General features: G+C 44.1%; 1 protein-coding gene across 1 annotated transcript in view; it reads left to right on the top strand.

Annotated features, from left to right (window-relative positions):
- The window catches only part of UBE4B (ubiquitination factor E4B), an 89,465-nt gene that overhangs the window by 37,397 nt on the left and 35,367 nt on the right, over positions 1-16,701 (top strand). Inside the window, exons 4-9 of the mRNA XM_081087255.1 lie at positions 4,300-4,387; positions 5,392-5,536; positions 7,131-7,359; positions 7,809-8,222; positions 9,194-9,334; positions 16,003-16,144. Coding sequence (XP_080943381.1) covers positions 4,300-4,387; positions 5,392-5,536; positions 7,131-7,359; positions 7,809-8,222; positions 9,194-9,334; positions 16,003-16,144 — 1,159 coding nt within the window. The remainder of the gene's footprint in view (positions 1-4,299; positions 4,388-5,391; positions 5,537-7,130; positions 7,360-7,808; positions 8,223-9,193; positions 9,335-16,002; positions 16,145-16,701) is intronic.

Genomic DNA, 16,701 nt, shown 5'->3' with positions numbered 1-16,701 from the left:
GAGAACCATTGATCGGCTGCCTCCTGCACGCCCCCTACTGAGGATTGAGCCCGCAACCCCAACCGGGGCATATGCCCTTGACTGGAATCCAACACGGGACCCTTCAGTCCACAGGCCGATGCTCTATCCACTAAGTCAAACCAGCTAGGGCCCCCTGACTTTTTTTTAACAGATGTAGTTAAGAAAGAAAATGATCTCAGGAATAATGTGTGACATGCAAGAAGGAAGGGTGAGTGAAGAAAATAATAAACACTGATGGTATAAAGCAATAACAACAGTGTAGAAAAATCAGATAGGTGTAACATTTAGCTGGCCAGCAGTAGCAGGTTAGCCATAAGGGGCGTTTCGGGGGTTCGTTGACCCAAGCAAGATCTAAAGTCCTTGTATACTTGAGAAAGGGGTAAAGGTACTGGCCAACTTTTTTTTTTTTTAAGATACTGGCCAACTTTTAGATTTTGAGTTAAGAATACTGGTTAAATTTCAAGGGTAGCCACTAATAGAATGGAAATAGAGTATATCTTCCAAACCAGTAAAACGGAAGTATGGAACCATAGTGAGGAGGTGGGAGGGTGGAGTTAAGTCAATTCAAAGAAAGGGAAGGAAGAAACAAATTTCTAAAAAGAGACAAATAGCACAAAATAAGCTGGTCAAAAGAAATGAAAATATGTTAGCAATTACAGTAAATCACAGTGAAAAGGAATAGGTTGTATTAAAAACAAAACAGAACCCAGCTTTATCCTTGTTTATAAAAGGAATATCTGAAAGATTAGGTTAGAGAAGTCAGGTTAAGAGTAAAAAAAAACCATGAAAGGTATACCAGGCAAACGAAACAAAGTAAACAAAAGAAACTTGGGGTAAGCATATTAATGAAGTAGACTTTAAGGCACAAAATATTACTAGACGTAAGCACTATATAACGACAAATGTTTTGTTTACCGTAGGATTTAACAGTTCTGAAAGTCTATGTACTTAGTAATATAACAGCAATATGCAATAAAGCCAATGTTGACAGAACTAGAAGAAATTGACATAGTCATAGAGGGAGTGTTTTAACAATAGATCATTTATCAATAGATTAAAGAGAATAAATATGAATAAGCATATGGGCAAATTAAACAACACAGCTGGCAAGCTTGATCCAGTGGAAAGATACAGAACTTTCTCCTGTACAGTTGGAGAATACACATTGCTTTCCTAATACTCACTGACCAAAAAGTTTCAACAGTCAGAATCGTACATGTTTTCTCACTAGTATTAGGTTTGATAATTAATACGGGGGGGGGGGGAATTATTTATTTTATAAATATATTTTTATTGATTTCAGAGAGGACGGGAGAGAGAGAGAAACATCAATGATGAAATAGACTCATTGATCAGCCACCTCCTGCATGCCCCCTACCGGGGATCAAGCCCACAACCTGGGCATGTGCCCTTGACTAGAATTGAATCCAGGACCCTTATATCCGCAGGCCGACCCTCTATTCACTGAGCCAAACCAGCTAGGGCAAAAACCTTTTTTAAAAAAACTTTAAGGCACTTGTAAATTTTAGAAATGGAGTATGCTTCTATATACAGGTTAAAGAAAATATCATAATGGAAGTTTGAAAGTATGTGGGACTGAACAGTAACAAATATTATGAATCATGATCGGCGTGTTGCAGTAGAGTGGTCCTTAGAAGAAAACCTAAAGCTATAATATATTAAAAAGGAAAAAAGAATACAAGGAAAGACTAGGACTAAGAACCCGCTGGTTGGAATGCTCTTCCCCTGGGCATGAATGGGTAACCGCCTTCATGTTGTTGCTCATCTGGCATTTCCCAGTGAGGCTCACCCCATGTCAAGCAGAAAGCCCTGCACTCTCAGTTGCCTTTTCCCTGCTCTTTTTTCTTTAAATTTTCCATAGCACTCACTATACTATGTGCTTTGCTTATTTATGTTTATTGTTTATTCTCTCTTTTTTTTAATGTTCTGGTTTTTTTTTATTGATTTCAGAGAGGAAGGGAGAAGGTGAGGGAGAGAGATAGAATCATCAGTGATGAGAGAGAATCATTGATCAGCTGCTTCCTGCACAGACCCTACTGGGGCGCGAGCCCATAAACCCAGGCATATGTCCTGACCAGGAAATGAACTGTGACCTCCTGGTTCATAAGTCGACGCTCAACCACTGAGCCACCAAGAGGCCAGGCTGTTTATTCTCTTTCTGTCTCTAGATGGAATGTATGCTTCATGACGCAGTGATTTATTTATTTATTTATTTTTGTCTTTTTTAAAAAGTTCACTGACATTTTAGACACCTAGCACAAGCCCTACATAGAATGGGCGCTCAGTAATATTTGTTATTGAAAGGGGGAATTCCCTGAAAAGTGTAAATATGCAAATGCAAATAAATTTGAAAAGTTGGATGAAAATGAAATTCCTAGAAAAACATATTTCTCCCAAAATTGAATCAAGAAGACCTGAATAATTAAAAAAAACACACATGAAATAAATTGAATCAATATTTTAAAAATTTTCAACAAAAGAACCTTGCTCATATAGTTTTATAGGTTAATGTGATATGATATAGTACAATATAATATGATCAACTTAAGTTTATGTCAGAAAGCCAAGGGTGCTTTAACATTAGAAAATTTATAAATATTATTCACCATATTATAAAAGAGAAAAGGCATTGCAAATTTTGCTAAACTTTAACAGTGGATGATAAAAATTTTAACAAACAGGGTACAGAAAGGTGCGTCCTTAAACCGACAACAGCAGAGATAGAGTTAACAAAATAATCATACCTTCCCCTGCATTTCCAGGCTCCGTTGCAGCTAGATTGGGGTCAGGTGACTAGTTCTGTCCCGTAGACTGTGAGTGGAAGTGACATGTGTCACTTGTAGGAAAGGCAGTTGAGCCGATGTTCCTCCTCGTCCCTCTCTTCTCTTGCTCCAGTGACCTGGGAGGCTGAGTATTGCAGATGGCATAGATTAAAGATGAAGTCAGGATGCTTCACTCTCACCAGACTTTGCGTAAGCAAGAAATAAACCCTTATAGTGTTAAGCCTCTAAGATTTCAGAGTATATGTGTTACCACAGCAGAGCCTATCTTATTCTGACTAATACAAAGAACAGCTACCAGAAACTGCAGCACTCTCATTTTCAGTGGTGAGGCGTTAGAAACTCTCTTTAGAATCAGTAGTAAGAACAAGAATGGCTGTTATTTCTGCTTCTCTTCACCATGGGGATCCTACCCCGTGCAGGGAACAAGTAGGGACTGGAGTGGAAGAAACAAAACATTTATTGTTCAAAGATAAAATGATTACCTAGTGAGCCCTGTGTATAAGTAAAGTTGCTTAAAATAGATCTGTGTCCAAAATCAGTTACATTACTGTGTACTAGCAGCAACGAAAAATTAGAAAACTTAATTTTTAAAAAGGTACCATTCATAATTTCATTTAAAAATATATGGTACATAGGTATAAATTGAGCGAAAGAAGTGAAAGACTTGTGGAGAAAATATAAGTTTATCAGAAGACCTTAATGAAAGCCTGAGCACTTGGAGAGAGATACCATGGGTAGACTCAGTAACATAACGATGCCATTTCTCCTCACTTTGATCTCTGGAGTCAGTGAAATGCTAGTCAGAATCCCAGCAGAATATTTAAGGAACCTGGCAAGCTAATTCTTAGTTCTGTATGCAAAAGCAAAGGGTCAGGAATGGCCAAGACTCTCCTAAAGTAGAAGAACCAGGTGGAGGCATTGACCCAGCAGGTATCAAGACTTAGTGTGAAGTTTTAGTAAGACAGCGTGGTGTTGGCTCAGGGACAAACAGCTTGTCTAAAGAAACAGAAACCAGTGTCCAGAAGGAACCACACATATACTATATAATAGGACATATGAATAGGTGACTTCATATTAGTGTAAAAATGATGGTCTTTTCAATAAATGGTCCTGGGACACTTATTTATTTAATGTGGGGGAAAATACTGTATGTTCTCAACTAGATTTTATAATCAGGCTCTGAATGATTGTATATAGCTTACCGTAATATGTATAGAAAATATGCTCTATTTTTTTGAAAGTGAGCCTAAGAAAATGACAACTTGGGAAAAATATTAAAATTATGATAGAATGTTTCTATCTTAATATATGAAAAGAGCTCTTTAAAGAATTAATAGAAAAAAAGGATGAACCTTTATTATTTTGCTTTCCTGACTGATTTTGGTTAATATTTAAAAACTTCCTCAGCCAGAGGCTGGGACATTTGGGTGGATTTATGAAAGGTAAAAGACTTATTTGTCTTTTGTACTTAAAGCATGTCCCAGGTGGATGTGGATTCAGGAATTGAAAATATGGAAGTTGATGAAAATGATCGAAGAGAAAAAAGGAGCCTCAGCGACAAGGTTGGTAAGAGGAAGCCTTGCTTCTGTTTTAGTACAGGTGACATGACATAGGGAAACAGCGCTCACGTCTTGTATCTACGGAGTCTGTTAAGAGTGGGCCACCCAATTAGCAGGTCCTGGTCAGGTGATTGGTTTTTTATTTTGAGGAAAAATGGGTAGCCCAGCCTGCCCTTACTAATGGAAGTATAACTCAGTCTTTTAGAGAAGAAGGGAGAGGGAGAGAGAGAAACATCAATGATGAGAGAAAATCATTGATTGGCTGCCTCCTGCACTCCGCCATTGGGGATCAAGCCTGCAGCCCAGGCATAGGCCCTGACCAGAATCGACCTTGACCTCCTAGTTCATAGGTCAGCACTCAACCACCGAGCCACGCCAGCTGGCCTAACTCAGTCCTTTTAACTGATAAAATTCTTCCCTTATCTTTGTTTCAGGCCCATGTTTCCAACAGGAAATTTGGTTTGTAATAGGAATTCATTCAGAGCTAATTTGAATGTTTTCTGTTGGTGTTTGGCTTAAGCAAGTAGATCAGTCATGTCTTTGGGACTATTCCAAGGAAAATGACTGGAAATTGAGACAGTATGTGGGACCCAGTAGCAAGAACAAACTTCTTGAAAACATGAAGCCTTCATATTTTGTTATCATCTGAGTTCAGTTTCTATATTTAGAAACGGTGTTGTGGGTTTTTGCTATTTCTGGTGTGGTGCAGAACTGGTGTAGGCAATTGGGCCACTTTCTGTTCAGTAAGTTATTAGTGTTCAGCAGCACGTGCTGATTGTTAGACGTTGCAGTGGAAGCAGTGTGATGCTTCATTTTGTGTAGTTCTTTAGTGTTATGCAAAGTGTAGCTCTCACGTCACAGTAACAAGTTTCTCTTTCTCTAAGTCAGTAGGTGAATAGTTCTATGCACTTCTGAAATGAATTAAGTCAGGATTAAGTATTTCTATGGAAGTCTAACTCGGACCTCCCACCACTTGAAATTAACCCCCAAATCTTCTTCCTCACAAGGAGCCGTCGTCGGGTTCTGAAGTATCTGAAGAGCAGGCCTTGCAGCTGGTCTGTAAGATCTTTCGTGTCTCCTGGAAGGACCGGGACAGAGATGTCATCTTTCTTTCTTCTCTTTCTGCACAATTTAAGCAGAACCCAAAAGAAGGTAGGACTGTAGCTCAGCTGTCCTATTTCAGAGTCCTGTCCTTAAGGGAAAAAGAGAATGTAAGATCTTGCCCTTCCCTGCTGTCCCGTCACTCTGTCCTGCTCTGGGTGGGGGTTTTGAGTACAGGGGTACTACTTGATCAGGGCTCTGATGTATGGCCACTTTCCACTGATCTTATCAATACATTTCTTTTTTATTTTTACCATCTCTAAAAGAAAATTATATAAATAAGTTAATAGTGTCCATTGTCTCAGGGTTGACATTTTTTCCTTTGTAAAAAGAACATGCTTAGAGCATTAGCACCTCTTACAAAGCAGGAGCATTCTGGGTAGTCTGCAGGGACCCTGAGAGAGGCGCTCCGTGTGGCCTGTACCTGTCTGAAGTGCCTCCCAGGTCCTTTGTAGACAGTGGAATAAATCTGCTGAATTCAATTGCTTAGCAAGATTGGACATACTGATATTTTGCTGTGTTCCCAGTATTCTATTTTAAGAAGCTGCACTAAACCACACTTACAACAAAGTAATAAAACTCAGCATGGCACCCTTTGGAATACAGAAGAGGTAGGGGAGGTGGGCAAGGGTGTTCTCTTGCACATCACAGCAATGCTGCTGGCAGGGATTTGAGTCTGGTTTGATCACTGATGCCTTCCCAGTGCCACGAAGGGTGCCTTGCACTTAATCCTTCATTAGCTGCATTTTATTTTATTTCATTGATTTCAGAGAGGAAGGGAGAGGGATAGAAACATCAGTGATGAGAGAGAATCATTGATCGGCTGCTTCCTGTAAGTCCCACACTGGGGATCGAGCCCACGACCTGTGCATGTGCCCTGACCAGGAATCGAACCCATGGCCTCTTGGTTCCTGGGTTGACGCTCAACTGCTGAGCCACACCAGCTGGGCTATAAGTTATAATTTTTAATAACCAAATCAGATAAGACTTGCCTGCATCGGAGCTGTTATTTATGTAGTGATGTTTAAATGTATTAAAGACCTACATACAGTAAAGCAGTTGGGAGCTGCAGAGAGAGAGAAGGAAGCTTAGCAGTGGGAATCTGCTCCAAAAAGCCAGACGGTGCCTAGAAGTCAGACCTTTCATAAAATACTTTGAACTTTGTACTTGATAGTTTTACTGTGTATAAAACATATACAGGAGAAGAAATATTAACCCAGTTGATTTCTAGTGTGATAAACTAACCTCTAGTTGGGAGTAACTTTTTTACAGCTAATACGTATCAGCAGTAACTCATTGACTGCACTCTAATAATTTTTTTTAATGAGGTTTGTATTTTGGAATAATTCTAGATTTCTAAAACAGTATTAGAGAATACAGGGAGCTTCTGCATACACTTCACCCAGTCCCCTAACGTTACCATCTTACATAGCCCAGCGGACCTGTCCAAACTAAGACATTCCTGTTAACTGCACTCAGCCTGGTTTGGGTTTCTCCAGTTCTCCACTAACATCTCTTTCCTGTTCCAGGGTCCAGTCCAGGCCGGGGCACCACCCTGCACCTCTCTGGTTCCCTTTGGCTTTTTCAAAGACGGTATATTTAAAGAACCACGTGTAACCTCCCTTTTATTCTGCCTTTCCAACAGTGTTCTCTGATTTTAAGGACTTGATTGGCCAGATTTTAATGGAAGTGCTAATGATGTCCACTCAGACTAGAGATGAAAACCCGTTCGCCAGTCTGACAGCCACGTCACAGCCAATTGCCGCGGCAGCTCGGTCACCCGACAGAAATCTCACGCTAAATACTGGCTCGGTCCCCGGAACGAGTCCCATGTTCTGCGGTGTGGGTTCCTTCGGCGCCAGCTCTTTGTCTAGGTCAGTGCGTTTCTTTTTGCACAGTTAAGTGGTAGTAAAACGGCCACGAGCATGTAAGAGAAGGGAGCGTTCTTTCGCGGGCCTGTGCAGATTGTAGCAGGTGTCATATTTGGGGGCTTGGATTTGGTCACTGTGGGAGGTGTTGTCCTTTTCAGGTTGGTCTCTTTGGCTTTCCATGGTTTGGCTTTTGGTAAACTAAAATATAGAAATAAAACTGTACATTAATCTTTGGCGAGAGGGTTTAAAATATAAGTATAACTTGTAGACCTTTACAGCAATTAGGTGATTGATTCTTATTTAGGTATCTCAAAGATTCGTATACTTGAATGCTTAGAGATGGGAAGTGTGACTATACTGTTCTTTAAAAGCGTGATATTTTTTATTTTAATTCTTTATCTCAGGTTTTTCTTCCATTTTCTCTTCTTTCCTCCTCTTCTCACCTAATTCAGCCTCTATGAAACTAGCCCCGCCCCCAGCGTGAGCTTCTGGAGCTCTGTGCCGGCGATGAGCCTGCCCTTTGCCTCCCCCTCCGGGGCAGCCGGCCACGCGGCTGTGCCTTCCATCTCCCTCAGTGCTCATGGTTCGGCCCCCGGGACTGCGGGAAGCCAGCCGCCATCGCCATCGCTGCGGTATCGCCCCTACACTGTCACCCACCCCGGGGGGCCTTCTGCCTCTCCTACCCCGAGGTCCCCAGGCCTCTCCCTTCCATCTAGCTCACCGAGCCTCCCCGCCCTCGCTAGTAGCCCTCAAGCTGTGCCGGCCAGCTCTCCCCGACAGAGGGCCGCCAGCACGGGGCCAGCCTTCCTGCCCGCCTCACCCAGTGCCCTGAGCAGACGCCCCTCCTCCCTCAGGACTTCTCCTAGGTATTTATTCAGCAGGAGAGCGGGCGGCGTGCGTGCAGTGCAGGGAAACAGGTTAACACGTTTGGAAGGACTGTTGTGTGGCACTGACTCCAGCTACATGGGTTTTCTATTGGGGTTATTAACCGTGTGTCTAACTAGTTGGTAGGCTCCTGCCCTGACTCCGTGCTTCTGCCCGGCTTTGGTAACACCAGAAAGCATGGGTAGCTCTGTTGCGGGCACCTTTGTTCCCTACCGTCCCCTCACCCTTTCTCTGTCCTGTAAAAAAAAAAAAAAGTAAGGAAGAAAAAGTAACTTAGTTTTTAAAATTGAATTCACATGTCACTCCTCATTACAAGAATTTCAGAGACTGTAGGCAGTTAGTATTTGAGAGTTGGGGATCACAGAACCACTTTTTGACTTTCATACTGTTGACACTTGTAGTTGAAATATAGTCAGACCAAGCGGTGGTGGGAGCAGAGCTGGGCCTGGTGTCCCTTAGCTCTGGTCACTGGACAGGGCCAGCATTCATGCCTTGACTCTAATTCCAGCTCCTAGACAGAGGTGGCCCCAGAGTTCCATTAACCCAGTGCCCCTCTCACAGGCCCCTGTGCATCTCTGTGGCTCAGGTGAATCACTTTCCTGCATGTCAGTAGAGAAAACTTCCAGCATAAGCTTTAATTAACCGGACAGCAGAAGCTTTCTCCCTCGCCCTAACCAGTTTGGCTCAGTGGATAGAGTGTCGGCCTGCGGACTGAAGGGTCCCAGGTTCGATTCCAGTCAAGGGCATGTACTTTGGTTGTGGGCACATCCCCAGTAGGAGGTGTGCAGGAGGCAGCTGATCGATGTGTCTCTCTCATCAATGTTTCTAACTCTCTATCCCTCTCCTTCCTCTCTGTAAAAAATCAATAAAATATATTAAAAAAAAAAAAAAGCTTTCTCCCTCTTGTTTTTCCTCTGTTCCCTGATCACCTTTTTTGCTTTTGTTGTGGTAGTATGTACGACAGTCCTTTCTCCTTCCTCTTCCTCGCGCTTTCTGGGGACAGTAGTGATGATGATGAAGAAGAAGAAGATGATGGTGATGATGAAGGTGTTGGTGGTGGTGATGAGTTTTCTTGTGTCCAGTTTGGGTCCAGGTATCAGGAATGGAGTCTTACCCCTGCATGTGCATAGGTGCTTAGGAACTAACTCCCGTAAGCCCTGGTTAGGGGGCTGCTTTGAACCCCAACAGCATAGGGTCAGGCGAGCCCACTGGAGAGTGAAGATGTGAGCAGTTGCATGTCCTGAAATGCTAGGACCCTCTTGTGGGGTACAGGGCACATACGAAAATTTTCATAGTTGTTTCCTGGTAAGTTTAGAGAAAACTTACATATAATCTTTTGTCAAAAACATGAATAACAGAGTAGAGATCAGTCACCATTAACTTCAGCCGCCCTAAGCTCTACAAATGAAGAACCCTGCACTTACCTATTGCGAGGATATTCTTGTGAGCGAGCAGATGTAGCAACATGTGCTCTGAGAGGCATGTTTTCCCGCGCACAGCTGCATGGATGACTGCTCTTTAGGAATGGCAGAGGTGCTGGCGTGTGTGCGTGTGCGCGCTTGCGCGGGTCCTGCCCCGGCTCAGTCTGGGCAATCGGTTGATGGGCATACGGGGTCATCCTTCCACTGTAATTGTGAGTCTGCTTTCATGTCTAACCTCGATTTCACTGATAGCCTCCCTGACCTCAGTGAAGCTAGACTCTGCTTGTTTATTTATTAAAAAACTAGAGGCCTGGTGCACGAAATTCGTGCACAGGTAGGGTCCCTAGGCCTGGCTGGCCATCAGGGCCCATCTGTGGGGCGACCGGCGGGGTGATTGGGGGCCCCTGCTGGCACCTGCCTAGGTTGGCCTGGCGCTGCCCACTCACCAGCTCTGTCCCCCATCCCACTTGCTGGCCGGCCCTGTCCCCTGCCACCGCTGCCGGTCTCCTTCCTCTGTGGGGTTACCGGCAGGGTGATTGGAGTCCTCTGCTGGCACCAGCCTTGGCTGGCCCAGGGCCTGTGGGCTGGGGGCAGCTCCTGCGTTAAGTGTCTGCCCCCTGGTGGTCAGTATGCATCATAGCGACTGGTCATTCCACCATTCCATTGATTTTCATATTAGGCTTTTATTATATAGGATATGTTTTTATTGATATTTAGAGAGAGAGGAAGGGAGAAGGATAGAGAGATAGAAACATCGATGAGAGGAACATTATTGAACAGCTGCCTCCTGCAAGGCCCGTATTGGGGATCAAGCCCATAATCGAGGCATGTGCCCTGACCATGACCTCTTGGTTCTTGAGTCGACCCTCAACCCCTGAGCCAAACCAGCCAGGCTGTCCCCTGCTTGTTTAGACGGCCTTTGGAATGGCAGCAGAGGCCTAAGCACAGTTCATGAACATTGCTGAGTGTCCCCTCCTGAAAAAGGCTCCTTAGGCTGTCCAGGTGACTTTGAAAAAGAAAATACAATAATACCGTCTTTCTAACACCCTGACTCATTGTCTTACAATTTTGCTCTTAAATTGAAGTTTCCTCTGGGCTGAGTTGGTATTTGTGCCCAACACTGTTTAAAAATAACTCCAGGCTATAAATAGAGCCGGCAGTGGGAGTAGGTACACTTCATTACCTCTGACAGTGGGCAGAGGACTGAGTGTATAAAGGGAGAGGAACGGGGGCGCACGGTTGACTGCTGGCTCGGGAAGGTTGATGTTTGTATTAGCTTGAACATTGTGCCGCTCTTTCTCGAGTAAGCTTCCCAGCTGGAAAGGTGCCTTTTTCTTGTAGGAAAATGCTGTTGCGTGATCATAGTTATGCGGCAGGTATCCTCATTAGGAATCCGTTTCCATGCATGATAAGTGCTTTGTTAGCTGTTTGTGAGTTATCTGCGCGAGAATCTCTCCCTGGCCCATTTAATCCCAGCTTTCTCTAACAAAGGTATCAGATGCTGTGCTGCTGTCACTAACACCTGTCTTTCTGGACTTACAACATCCCAGCTTTGTCTCAGATCTAGATCCTACACCTGCCAGGAGAAGTAAAACTCCGGGGTTGTGTAATAATAGCTGAGCACACTCACCGAGCATCACGTGCCAGCCACTGTCAGTGCTGCATTCATTGCCACCGTAATCCGCCCAGCAGCCCTCCTCCTTACTGTGAGAACTGGGCCACTGGGAGGGAGGCGAGTCACGTGGCTAGGCCGTGCAGAGCCTGGGTCAGAGCCCCCGGGCTGCCTCTGGCGTGTCCATCTTCGTCCAATAGGACTGTGTTGTTCTCGTTCCTTACTGGTTCTTTTGCTGCCAAGAGCATCTTCTCTGTTCTGCGCGAGAACATTTGACTCCGTAATTACAGAATCACATCCCAGGCAGCAGGCACGCCCTTTGCAGGCTGTCAAAATGGAATCTGATCTATCCAGATTTTGGCAACTTAGAGGTTCTGAATAGATATAAAAAAGAATATAAAAGGATGGGTAAAAAGACATAACTGATTAAACAGATAGAGAGGACCTTGAGAATGCTGGTAGGGCCAGAACCAGGAAGGGCCAGACCTTGTTAATGAAGCGCTCAGCAAATGGTCTTTCCTTTTCCCCTCTCTAATTGATCATCTCAGAGTCTTATTTCCTTTGAAGGAAGATTTCAACACCCACTTCTTACGTTCAAGATTAAGGTGAGGAAGGAATCGGCAGGGCTTATATCTGGCCCCCTCTATGTGTCCCGTGGAGTTGATGTCATGCAAATCTTTTTGGAAGTAGTCTGGACATATGCTCCTATGTTCATATCTTCATTTCTAATAGTGGCCATGCTAAGGGTTAATTTAAGGAAGGTAGGACCATTCCTTCTGCAATGTTGTGTGGAGAGAGCTGTGTGAATTATAAGGAACCACTTCTCCCAGGAGTGGAAATGAGTGAGGTGAGAATTGTCTTGTGATAAAGAACATAGGAGTTATTCTGAGGAAAGTTTTTCTCATTGTTTCCTAGGAAGTGGGTGACTAGAAAGAAATATTCTGGTTTTTGTTTTTTCACTGCTTAGATATTGCAATGAAGCCGGTCAAATCTTGAAAGTCATGAGCCTCTGAACAGGAAGAGAAAAATGACAAGGTAGTGAAAAAGTGACGTTTATTCTGATTTTTGCTGGCCGTCACTACTTGGAGATAAGACATGGAAATAGTCTAAAAGAAATCATTCTTCCCTGTCAGTCCCAAGACCTTCCAGTGACTTCCCTCCTCACTCAGAGTAAAACCCAAAGCCTCTCACCCTGGCCTACAAGCCTGCGCAGCTCACGTACACACACATGCACAAATGCACACATACAACACACACACGCCTCCTTTCTCACCGCATCTGCCTCCACCTGCCTCCCTCCTCCAGCTCCTACTCTCCATCCTGCTCTTGAACTCACTCAGCATATCTCCTCCTGCCTTCGGCCTTTGCACTTGGCTGGCTGCCCGACTCCCTCAGGTCTGTGTGTAAATGCCATCTTATCAGACTGTGTCTCCGACCCTGCTGTGTTAGACGTGGTATAAAACACGCACACGTCCCGCCCCGCTCTGTCCCCCATCCTCTGCTTTTCTTTCCCCCAGAGCTCTGCTCTGTTCAGTCGTTTTTGAGCATCTCTCCTGGAACGTAGGTGCCTGGGAACAGGTCTGCAGCTGTTTGACTCAGCGAGTTACCCCAGGGCCCGGGGCAGGGCCTGGAAGCAGCAGGCACACTGCTTCCCTTGTTACTGAGTGCACCACTTAAAGCTACACCGTTCTGATTTTACGCTGCATTGAGAAGATATAAAATTGCAGGACCTGCATGCAAGAAAAAAAAAAAAAAAGAAAGAAAAGAAAATAGGAGGGTGATTGTTCCCCTTGGAGAAGAAAAGAAACTGCAATGGAATCTTTTTAAGAAACAAGTTTTTAAAATGGGATTTAGTTTGCACAGATCTGAGGCATGTGTAATATCCCCAGGAATATTTTCATTGTGTTTCCAGAAGGATTCAGGTATTATGTGATTCCATCATGTGAAGTAATTTACATTATTAACTAGGACGGATGTAGTCTCAGAAAATGGCTCATATGTTTTCCCAGAGATACTCTTAGGACTTACATATGACACATTCCCGATGTCATATTTCATATGTCAGCAGTTATAAAACCATCATGAAATATAACAGCATTTTTTAGGAAAAAACCAAAATATTTAAAACATTTAAAGGGTTTATCAATAGCATGAATTTATGCATATAAACTATCCACCTCTTTGTCCTTTACTATCTGTTGTTCAGAATTTGAGTCCAATTCTTTGTGAATCTACAGCTCCTTGTAAGTGACTTTTGACCTTTGACGCACATGCATAGCAAGTGTTGGCTGGACTGGCTGGTTTTCATACTTGTGATCATGGCCTACTTTAGCACCTTTAGGATTAAACCTATGCTTTTGAACTATATTGACCAACACTGGTCAATATACTCTACATACCCTATTTGGTTAAACCTTTTTGTTTCTTTTCTTCCTTTTTCTTTCTCTTCTCTTGAAATCAACTGGAAGTGTTGCTTGGTGCCTGACAGATGGTCACCAACAACCTCCTAGCTTTGAAAACTCTACTATCTTCCCTTGCATTGCCTGGCACCTGACAGGCGGTCTCTGCCTGCATTGTCACTCCTCAGGCCTTAGTGCGACATTTGTGAAGCTATTTCAGTTGGCTTGAGGTGTTCAGACTTAGTCACAGTGGGATGGGCGCGTTGGCTGAGAGTGGAATCTAGTGTCCGTGCATGCCCTGCCACCATCTGAGCATGCCGGTGTCGCACAGCGTCTCACAGGCGGGCCCACGCAGTGCGGGCACTGCCTCGACGGGCTCCTTGCTGCTGGCAAGGACCCACCAACATCCAAGAAATATAAGGTGCTTTCCGCTTCAGAAATGTAAAAATTGAGAAATATGGGCTTAGGGCCAAGGCAATGTATAGTTTTAAATTTCCTTTTTAAACATGAGGAGTCTCTGTTTTCATTGTCATTTGCAAGAGCTGGTCAAAGGAAAGGTAACCTTAATGGTGCGTAGGCACAGCCTGTGTTCGTACAGTTCATCTTGGGGACCTGTTGCCCTACCGTAGCCCCTGAGTGACTGACGTCAGAGGACGAGGCAGGGATAGCAGGTGGGGGGAAGCTAAGGTGAACACAAACATCTCTTTTCCCCTTTCTACTTTCGGGGACTCAGCACACTTCTTATATTTGTGGGTGGGTTTTTCTGTTTTGTTCTTATGGGTTTTTTTCCTGTGCTTTGTTACAGTACTCATCCTTCTGTTGTCAGGCCAGCAAACAGATATCAGATCCTGCCCTTAATTCATGAAGAGTGCCCCAAAATTAACAGATAAGAAGACACAAAAGTTAATTGTGTGTTGTTTTTTTTTAGGGTTCCCATGCTGGCCTGCCTGTTTTTGTCCTGGCTTTGTCCGGGTGCTCTGTGGGTGCTAGTTACCTGTCAGGAGGGCCTTGGCTGCCTGGTGCCTTTGCCTGCCTCTCCACCTTGACTCTTCCCTCCCTTCTCTGTCACACCTATAGTAAGGCCTATACTGTAGGAATTCAAATTTACTGGAAGCTTTGGATAGAATACTGACATTGTTTTCATATTTTTGATTGAAATACTTTAATGTCATTTGAAGGTCAGTTATATTTTTCTAAAATCTAAGATTGGTTATGTATATGTTCCAAAATTAGTTTTGTGTATCTACCCGTCTGTGTACGTAACATACTGTTCATGTGTCAGTTCCTTTTGCTTTTTAATTTCTAGCCTTTGTTGGCCCCACGTTGAAGTAGGAATGGGTCTCTCAGGTTCCTGATATTCTTCCCATCCTTTATCATCTTTCACATGTAACTTTTTGGGTAAGCTTATGTTTTCTCATTTCATCTTCATTTCAAAATTCCCGGCCTCTTCCTATGCCATGATTAATCTGTCTCCTCTGTGCAAATCAAATCAATCGGTGAGTTAACATCAGATTGGGCCTATGACCTAATGCTCTAAACTAGAGTTCCCGCACACCTAACCCTGTGGTGATGTTTGGCTTTGGCCTAGAGAACAGTGATACTGATGATAACAATGCCTCACACAGTCTCCTGCTTTTGTCTACAAAGCACTTCGCGTGATTTTGTTTAAGCCTCGCTGCACATAAGATGAGGTTTGGGTTCAGGTGACAGGTAAGCTGTAGGCTGGGAAGAGACCCCAGGTTGGGACTCCCCTCGAGCAAGGGTTTGGTTTTGTTCTTACTGTGCTGCTTTGCCTTTTTCACTGAAAGCTTCGGGAAATTTGTGTTGATAACCAACATTTTCATGCCTCCTAACTGGAGAGTTTCCTAAGCTCTGGCCCTGTTGCCAAATGCTAGCTGAAGGCTTTGAGGTCCACGCTAGGAGGAGGAGGAGGAGGGGTGTTTTGCTATCCTGTCAGCAGTAGCTTAGTGTGCTCTAACCCCCGTGTCTGCCCGAGCGATGCTGCCCGCTTGGCTTAGGTACGTGCGGCCCCCTTTCTGATGCCTCGCCGTGCTTAGGCCTCCTGGTTTTGCAGGTTGCCATTCCCAACAAGATAAGACGTTGGGGTTCTGGTCAGACTTCTTAGTCACAATAAAAGGTTTATTAGAAATGATGGTGGGTGGCCTTGGAGCAGGGGGATGAGCAGTCAGCTCCAGCCTTGGCAGCATGGGGCCTGCGCTCTGGCCCGGGGCGGGGTCCCAGCAGGCTTTCTGCTGCAGAAGTGCAAACTGTCTGAAACAATGTGCTGAGGAGAGGTGCGAACCATCACTTTCTCTTCTCTTCTACAAAGTTTTGGAGCCTGTGGTGGGGCAAGTTCTTGGGATTCCTACAGTGACCATTTTGCCATTGAGACCTGCAAGGAGACAGATATGCTGAACTACCTCATCGAGTGTTTTGACCGAGTTGGAATAGAGGAAAAAAAAGCACCAAAGGTAATAAGAAATAGATTCATCTAAAAGTACCCACAGAGCCTGGTCATTTGTTTGATAAATAATAGTTTCCACCCCCTACTTAGCATTCATTTATTTATTCATGAAGTGTTATTGAGCATGTACTACATGCCCGGCACTATACCCGGAGCTTGGGATATGAACAAAACAGACGAAGATCCCTGCCCTCGTAGAACTCACATCCTAGCAGAGGGAAGAAGTGACAGGGCTAAGGGCCATTGCTACCAACAGCTTACATGGCCCTAGTAATTTCTGATAGTCTCTCATAATCATAATCATAATAAACAACATTTATGTAGCCCGTAGACTGGCAGGTGCTGTGCTAGGCCTGCATTAGTTCAGATTCCCAGTTGTTCAGTTAGCCCGGTGTAATCCAGTGTCAGATGCTTACTATTTTTTTTTTTAATATATTTTATTGACTTTTTACAGAGAGGAAGGAAGAAGGATAGAGAGTTAGAAACATCGATGAGAGAGAAACATCGATCAGCTGCCTCCTGCACACCCCCTTCTGGGGATGTGCCCGCAACCAAGGTACATGC

Source organism: Myotis nattereri, assembly GCF_964212035.1.
Source record: "Myotis nattereri genome assembly, chromosome: 3".
NCBI lineage: Eukaryota > Metazoa > Chordata > Mammalia > Chiroptera > Vespertilionidae > Myotis > Myotis nattereri.
Note: the sequence above shows the minus strand (reverse complement) of the source record. Positions and strands in the feature narration are given on the sequence as shown.